General features: G+C 34.4%; 1 protein-coding gene across 1 annotated transcript; it reads left to right on the top strand.

Moving 5' to 3' along the window:
* The first annotated feature begins 3,087 nt into the window (after window positions 1–3,087).
* Window positions 3,088–9,247, top strand: LOC113516220 (uncharacterized). The gene is made up of 5 exons (XM_052901848.1): window positions 3,088–4,500; window positions 4,705–5,772; window positions 6,181–6,288; window positions 6,385–6,675; window positions 9,131–9,247. The coding sequence occupies exons 1-5, from the start codon at window positions 3,088–3,090 to the stop codon at window positions 9,245–9,247; spliced, it is 2,997 nt and encodes a 998-aa protein (XP_052757808.1).
* The last annotated feature ends 241 nt before the right edge of the window (window positions 9,248–9,488 follow it).

The following is a 9,488-nucleotide window of genomic DNA, read 5'->3' as shown; positions in this document are numbered from 1 at the left end:
AAAATCGATAAAGCCGTTTCGGAGGAGTTTGGTAACAAACACCGCGACACGAGAATTTTATATATTAGATGTATAAGGTACATCAACATTGCATTTACACTAATTACAGATATACATAACCTTTTAGGGGTACGTAAGACATTAGTTTCACATTAAAAAAATATAAACAAATAGATATAATCAAATTAAAGTATATGAAATTATTATTATTGATAATAATAACAAATATTAAGAGTTATGAGCTTGTTCCAGACATTGAATATATTGATAGATAGATACTCTTTATTGTTTCCTCCAAAAGATCACATGTATGTATGTATTAATGAATATCAATATAGATGCTTTATTCCAACTCTAAATCGGTTTTGTGTTTAGGAATTTGGAAGACCACATTTCTATTTTACGGGATTTTTATGGAGTTTCTCAAAAAGAGTAAAATGCTATATATTATACTCTTTATTACTACTACGCACCGCCCATAGGCACTCGCAACATCAGAGATATTGCAGGTGTATTGATCGGCCTTTTAAGAAGGAATGGGCTCTTTTCTTGAAGATTCACTAGAGGGAGACTTTGTGCAAAAGTCGTTTATTTGGGCACCTCTGTTTTATTCGTGTTTCTATCGTGAAGCAGTTGTGTTTGCATGGCTGGCATGATTGATGGCAGTGAATTTAGAGAGTATAGAGGAATAACACCTGAGTCCACAGGAATAGCAACGCATGGGGGGTATCATGGGCGAAAAAGTATACTCTATTATGTCCATGGTACTGCTGCGTCTATAGGCGGCGGTTACCACTTTCCATCAGGTGGGCCGTTAGCTTGTTTGCTTTTCTAAGTTGCATAAAAAAATTATATATGCGTGTGCGTGTCAAATACATGGTAATGTGTGTAATTTTTTTATTTAATGCTAATTTTTATGCATAATTAAAAAAAATATTAGCATTCTGCACTCCTTCTCTATATAAACTATAAGTATGCGAAATTTCATACTCCTTCGACTGCGCAATTTTTGTGAAAAGGGGTACAAAATTTTTGCTTCATGTATTAATATAATGAGTACATATTAATATAACGCCATGTTGTTTGTGTATATTTAAGAGATTTCGAAGGGGAAGAAGATTTTCAATTTTATTTGCCTGTATTCTTTTTTATGTATTTACCAACTCAAAGTTGATTGTCATAAATGTATTAATTTTGTCATGATTAAATTTGCAGTTTGTCAAAGTAAACCTTAATGCGTCTATACACACAATTTAATATTCTAAATTCAAATATTTCAAATCAAATGATCATGATGGATTCATCGCTGGATTTTATTAGTTTTAAAGTAAGATACATTGCGAGATTATTAGTCATTTAACATCAATTATTTTGTTATGATTTATGTTTTTTTTTTATTGCGGAGCAATATATATTTAAATAATATATTCTTTATTGCAGTTGTAAATTACAAAGATAAGGCAGTTATAAATATTGTGAGCAAGGGTGGGCTTATCTCTGAAAGAGATCTCTTCCAGCCAACCTAATACACTGACAAAAGATGTAGTGAGCGGCCAGCTAAAGTGCACGAATGTAATAACAACTACTACAGAAGATACAAATATACAGATAAATGAAATATTAATATTGTAATACACACGTATAATATTACGCTTTTGACAGACGAGTGCACAACTGCGCCATCTTTTATCGAGTAGGAGGCGCGAGTCGCAGAGAGTGGCATTCTAAATTTAAGAGCAACGACAAACAAGAACGTAAGACAGACATACGTAATTGTACTCTTTATATGATTTTTTATTAAATAAATAGATTTATAAATAATATAAGTTTGCTCCCGAAATAGGTGAGTGTCCAGTTGTTTCTAGGTGCGCCGCGGGGAGACTGCTTTCTTGCACTCATTGGGAAATTACCCGCAACTGACTCTACCAGCCAAGGAAATAATTTATCACGATATTCATATTGCAGTTATGTTTGAGATTTTTGCTTATTTTTTTTTTTTCTAATGAATATTCTCTTGTAATTCTGTCTGAATTCGATCAGCAATCACAATATTAACTGAAAACATTTCTCTTTATTTGCGTATTGATGCTCGGAAACTGGCAAGTGTCTATCCCGTACTGAAGCCATTGTTTCAATACTTTCCACTGAACAAAGACAGGAATCCTCTGTTTTCTTAAGAAGACTTAGGAAATTGTGGGTATAGAGCCTAACTTTTTTTTTTTATAATAGAAGCTCGGGGACAGGAGCTTTTTAATAGAGCCAAAAACACCAGCATCTGCCTGAGGACAGATATCTTTCATTTAGCGGCCACGTCACCGTCAATCCCTAGAACGATTCCTGCGGATCGATGTCTTTCTCGAGCTGCTTCTTCTACCACACCAGGGGAGTGTCATTTAGCAGGAAGTGATAGTTACGCGTATTTAGTTTTTAATTTTTGGTGATTATTCAAGGTGTTTCTGATTTTCATGCCAGCTGGTGTACGGCCCTCTCTTCCAAATTTTTAAATGGTTTCAATATATGTATATTATAATATCATATAGATACGTATATATAAAAATCTACTTGCTAATTGTTAAATATAGACATGTCTGCGGTATATGTTTGCATTAAATATTGACCGACATGAGTGATTTAATTAAACATAATTATTTTCATTTGTCTGTTTAGAGAGAACGTAAAATGGGATATGAATGATCTTCGTGCTATAAAATATGTTGTAATATTTAAATTTGCCGCCTTCTATTTTGTTCTGACGTTTAACATAGATTGATAGTTGTTCAAGACTTTTGACATATTCTTTTTAATCTGTGTCGTTCTCTCTTTAAAATAAAATGTTCTCCTGCTGTTTTCTGATTTTCACTTGTAATAAATTAATAAAATAGTTTAAATAAAACAACAGGTTATGGGCCTCAGTATTTGCTGTATTTAATTTAAAAAGTACTTAAAGCAGAAAAAGTGTTAATTGTTACCTATCAGAATTGTCGGAAGAAACATAACCTCAACGCCACGTGTTTCAGTACCCTGTTGGTAATTTACTCAACCAAAAATAAAAAAAAAAAAAAAAAAAAGATGTCTACGAGTAACGCAATGACTCTAATTGAAAAATTGGTCGGAAGAGAAAATTATAACACGTGGAGATTTGCTGTGCAATCATATCTACAGCATGAAGAATTATGGAATTGTATTGAAGGTTCCGAAATTGTCGATCCTAAACTCGACATGAAAGCCAAGACTAAAATTATTTTACTAGTCGACCCCATTAATTACGTACATATACAAGAAGCAAAAACAGCGAAAGAGGTTTGGCAAAATTTGGCAAAAGCATTCGATGATAAAGGTTTGACTCGTCGAGTCGGTTTGTTAAAAGATTTGATTACTACCACATTAGAAAGTTGCCAAAATGTTGAGGTCTACGTAAATAAAGTAATGACAACTGCACACAAACTCCGAAACATCTCATTTGATGTAAATGATGAGTGGCTTGGTACTCTTCTCTTGGCTGGGTTGCCAGATGATTACAAGCCAATGATTATGGCGTTAGAAAGTTCTGGTGTGCCAATATCAGCAGATTCTGTAAAGACTAAGCTTCTGCAAGAAATAAAAAGCTCCGAGTCTACTGCATTATATGTAAATAAAAATTATGGTAACAAAGGGAGACAAAAAAATGAGAAGCCATATAAACCTAGTAAAGGTCCTAGATGTTTTAATTGCAACAGATATAGGCATATAAGTAAAAACTGTAAATCGAAGAAAAAGGAACAAAACACTAATAGAGATTCTGGATATGTAGCTGTGTTCTCAGCCACAACAAAAAATAACAATGGATGGTATATCGATTCTGGAGCGTCCATGCATATGACTATGAGGCGTGATTGGATTTATGATGAAATACCACCTCCGATCTCGAACATTAAAATAGCTAATGACAAAATGCTCCCGGTTAAAAGTTGTGGCAAGTTAAATCTAAATGTCATTGGAAAAGATGGTAATAAACATACAATTCAAGTAAAGAATGTTCTCTATGTACCAGAATTGGTAAGTAATCTCCTTTCTGTTAGTCAGATGATCAATAATGGATGCTCAATACAGTTTACTAAATATGGCTGCAAAATATTCAATAAAGAGAATACTGAAGTTGCAACTGCGAATCTCATTAACAACATGTACCGGCTGAATACAGACAGTATTTCTGCATACACCTGCAAATCTAATGAGACAGATTTTTTATTATGGCATCAAAGAATGGCACACTTAAATTTTAGTGATTTAAATAAACTAACAGATTGTGTTGAAGGTGTAAGAATAAATAAAAATAAAATTAAAATGATATGTGAATCTTGTCAAAAAGGAAAACAGCCTAGGTTGTCATTCCCAGCTGAAGGTTCCCGAGCAAAGAAAGCACTGGAGTTGATACATTCAGATATCTGTGGTCCACTCGAGGTGACTTCTCTTGGTGGGGCTAGATACTTTCTCACATTCACCGATGACTATACAAGGAAAGTATTTGTTTATTTTTTAAAAAATAAGTCTGATGTATTTATGAAATTTAAAGAATACAAAGCATTAGTAGAGAATCAGCTTAACTTAAAAATTAAATGTTTGCGAACTGATAATGGTCGAGAATATTTAAGTAAAGAATTTTCAGACTATTTAATTAAAGCAGGAATAATTCATCAAACTTCTAATTCATATACTCCTCAACAGAATGGCATGGCAGAGCGTATGAATCGGACTTTAATAGAGAGAGCTCGGTGTATGCTAATTAATTCAAACTTACAGAAACAGTATTGGGCAGAAGCTGTGGCTGCAGCTGCGTACATCACTAACCGCTGTCCAACACGAGCACTGGGTTATTCTACACCTGAGGAGAAATGGTCGGGAAAGAAGCCAGATGTAAGACATTTAAAAATTTTTGGTTGTGAAGCCATGGTACACACACCGAAAGAAAAACATAAAAAGCTGGATCCAAAGGCAAGTAAAATGATTTTTATTGGTTATTGTGATACTACAAAAGGCTACAGGTTAATTGATACAAAAACAAAGAAAATTATAATAAGTAGAAATGTTATTTTTATGGAAAACTCTATTAAGAAGAATTATGTAATGACACCTCTGACTACTGCTGAAAATAATGATACTGTAAGTGATAGTTTATTAGAAAATACACAAAATGATGTGTCAACTGTCAGCATAAGTGATGATTCTGTTCACTCTGATGAAGGCTCTATATATATACCTGAGAAAGATATAAGTCCAATACAACCAAGTAATGTAAAAACAAGATCTCAAAAATTAAAATTGTTACAAGAAAATAACTCTTATTTCTGTCAAGGTGAAGAGCCAGAGTTTGCAGATGTACCACAGACATATAGTGAAGCTATATCATCAAAAGATGGAGAAAAGTGGAAACAGTCTATAAAGGAAGAATTGGAAGCACATAAAAAGAATAATACTTGGCAGCTGGTGCTGAAGCCACCAGGTGTAACTACAATTGGCTGTAAGTGGGTCTTCCGTTTAAAAGACGAGCCATCTGGTATGTTATACAAGTCTAGACTCTGTGCTAAGGGCTGTTCACAAAAATATAACATTGACTACACTGACACATTTTCTCCCACTGTAAGGTATGATTCTGTACGAATATTATTATCAGAAGTATGTCAACATGACCTTGAAATGATACAGTTTGATGTTAAAACAGCATTTCTATATGGAGATATATCTGAAGATATTTATATGACTCCACCTAAAGGTATAGATGTGCCATCAAACTATGTTTGTAAACTTAATAGATCTTTATATGGACTAAAACAAGCTCCACGCTGTTGGAACCATAAATTTAGCTCAGTTTTAAATAGATTTGGATTTATAAATAGTCACTCTGACCAATGTGTGTATACTGGTTATGTAGAAGGAATTAAAGTTTACTTACTACTATATGTTGATGATGGATTATTAATATCAAAAGAAAGATATATATTAGAAAAAGTTATTAATGATCTTAAAGAAAATTTTGAAATAAAAATAAGTGAACCAAAGAACTTTGTAGGATTACAGATAGAAAGAACAAAAGGATACATTTTTATTCATCAAAGTAGATACATTGAAAAATTATTGATAAAATTTAATATGAATAATGCAAATGGCAATAGCATCCCAGTAGATCCTCATACTATTATGCAGAAAAAGGAGAAGGGTCCTGAAGAAAAGCTACCATATAGAGAAGCAGTTGGATCGCTTATGCATCTAGCTATTGTTAGTCGACCAGATATAATGTTTGGAGTCAGCTTGGTAAGTCGCTATCTTGATTGCTATGATAATACTCACTGGAATACTGTGAAAAAGATATTAAAATATTTAAAAGAAACTAAGGAATATGGAATTCAGTATAAAAAAGAAAAAAAGAGTGTAGTGGAAGGCTACAGTGATTCAGACTATGCCAATGATATAGATACAAGACGATCCACATCTGGATATATATTCATGAAGAATGGTGCTGCAGTTACATGGGCAACTCAACGTCAACAAAGTATTGCTTTGTCTACCACAGAGGCGGAATTCATGGCTGCATGTTCTGCTACAAAAGAAGCAATATGGATAAAGAGATTACTTTTAGATATTAATGAATATAATCAGGATACAATATGTTTGTACATAGACAACCAAAGTGCAATTTCAGTAATTAAAAATAAAGATTTTCATAAACGTTGCAAACATATAGACATAAAATATAAATTTGTAAAAGAAAAGTTTCAAGAAAAAGAAATAGATTTGAAGTATTTATGTACTGATGAACAGTGTGCTGATATTTTTACAAAAGCTCTTTCACGCTTAAGATTTCAATATCTCAGAAATAAAATTGGTGTATGTATCTGCACTGTAAAGTAATGTAGTTAATACCCCAAACATTTTAATTATTTATCTATCAACACATTGTTATCCTTAACTGTTTATAAACTTATAGTTGTTGCTTGTATTTTTGTGTTTTTTTCATATAAATGTGTAGCATCAGATGTATTTATTTTTGTTAAATAGAAGGCTCTAATTTGGTGAGTGTGTTGTAATATTTAAATTTGCCGCCTTCTATTTTGTTCTGACGTTTAACATAGATTGATAGTTGTTCAAGACTTTTGACATATTCTTTTTAATCTGTGTCGTTCTCTCTTTAAAATAAAATGTTCTCCTGCTGTTTTCTGATTTTCACTTGTAATAAATTAATAAAATAGTTTAAATAAAACAACAAAATATAACACAATATTCACTCAATCTTTAAATTTTCATAACCGCGTCGCGTATCAAGCTGACCTGAGCTATATTATTTTGCTAATACCGAGCATTAAGGCGAGGTTGGTTTTTGCACGGGGTTTTTGGAGTCGCATTACTTACAGAAAGAAATTGTACATTTCCGCGCGTGTTCCGCGGCTCTGCGCTAATTCCGCGATGATTAGACCGGATTCAAACGCGCGACCATCAAACTTTACGACTGTGCGAACAGTCGACGTACAAGAGACGGCTTTTTGATGTTTTAGCTTAAAACAACTAGAATGTTCTTATGTTTTTATTTGTATTTACATTTTATTTTACGAGGTGAAAATATATATAAATGATTAGGTTATTTTTTAAAATAATATATGGTGTTTTAATATAATAACTACTGGTTTATCTTTCGTGTAATTTGGTCGAGAATGCTTGACTAGTTTCGGGATAATTAGGGACCTTTAATCTTGAGTGGCTAGGACCCGAGCCCGAGCTTGACTGCGCGCTTCAGCCCACTTAACGCGAGCTTACTTTTCTGTGTACTTACAAAAGTTTTAACACTAAAATATAAGATGTATTTCGAAGTTGAATTAAATTATGATTTCATCATTTCATCAACATCATCATATCAGCTTTTAATTGCCCACTGCCGAACATAAGCCTTCCCCTTGGGGGGTTTTGCCAGTAGTTGCCACGCTTGGCAGGCGGATTGGCAACCGCAGTTAGGCTTTGGAGATGCCTTAATAGAGACGTTGCTGTCCATCCCTCGCCCTCCCATAGTCGCCTCTTACGACACCCACGGGAAAGAAAGAGGTGGCCTATTCTATGCCGGGATCACACGGGAAATTATGATTTATACACAATAAATAACTAAAATGATAGAAATATCTTAGCCATTTATCGTCTCCTATAAATATACGAGTATATACTTATTATATTATTACATGTGTCCCATCCCCATATTTAGAAATAATAGAATTTTCATCGTGCCTCCGATCAAATTGTTTATAATTACTCCTCTCTATCCAAAGGTTGCCTGGAAGAGATTGCTTTTAGCGATAAGGTCGCCCATTGTTTTCTCATTGTGATTATTTCTTGTAATTGTTTATATTTATAATAAGTTTACTATTGTAATATTTTGGAGTAAACAATAAAGAGTATCTATATATACTACACAGGCACAGACTCTGTCTACCTTGCTATGTCTAATCTCGTGATTAATACTTAATGAATTCGTCACGATGGGTCAACTGACATGCTTTTATCCTTATCTGTCATCCCTCACTGCCCACCTACGTATATTGGTAGCGTGGGCGGACTCACCGTTCCAATTTCATTCCTTTAAAAGGTTTTAAGGTAAAAGGCAAAATTACTTGTAACACGTTTGAGATTGTTTCTCCACCGAATTGGGCTTCACCTACAGTGGTGGAAACTCCAGATATTTGAATGAAAGAATGAATTTGGTATCTGATTTGAATGTGACTGTAAAGTTGTATAAGATATTAAATAATTGTACCAGAGGGAGACTTTGTACAAAAGTCGTTTGCTTAGGTACCTCTGTCCCATTCGTGTTTCAACCGTGAAGCAGTTGTGTTTGCATGGCTGTGTTTCAGTTGGAAGGGCGTTGGATATGGCGTGAATTTACTGGGTACAGAGGAATAACATCTGAGCCCTCAGGAACGGCAACGCATAGGGGTATCATGGGCGAAACAGTATACTCTGTTATGTCCATGGTAGTGCTCATGTTTATAGGCCACGGTTACCACTTTCCATCAGGTAGGTCGTCAGCTTGTTTGCCATTCTAAGTTGTATAAAAAAAAATAATAAAATGAAGTTGCATTGTACGAAATACATATTTGGACGCGTCTGTTGTTAGGCTGCGGCCCTCGTGGCGCCTCGTGTCGCGGGCAGTCGCTCTCAGCCTCACTTGAGTCGTTCGAAACTTGCGCACCGCGCCGCCCGGCCTCGAGTGCGGCGCGCCGCGTGCCTCTGATGCTGCACTCGAGGGCCCGACAACTCCCGCTTAACTTTTCTATTGTCTTACATCTGATCTCTGTCTTATTATATCAACAGTAAATTTCTTAAAAATGATTTTCCAATAATATCAAATTTTCGAAGTTTTTTGTTTTTATATCTCGAAGGTAACAAACAAGCATACAGCCCGTCTGATGATAAAGTCACTGTAGTCTGTGGATGTCTGCAACACTAGGGGTATCATGCGCGTGTTGCCGACC

This window comes from Galleria mellonella, unplaced genomic scaffold, assembly GCF_026898425.1.
Source record: "Galleria mellonella isolate WM207_F2 unplaced genomic scaffold, CSIRO_AGI_GalMel_v1 utg8221, whole genome shotgun sequence".
Classification (NCBI taxonomy): domain Eukaryota; kingdom Metazoa; phylum Arthropoda; class Insecta; order Lepidoptera; family Pyralidae; genus Galleria; species Galleria mellonella.
Note: the sequence above shows the minus strand (reverse complement) of the source record. Positions and strands in the feature narration are given on the sequence as shown.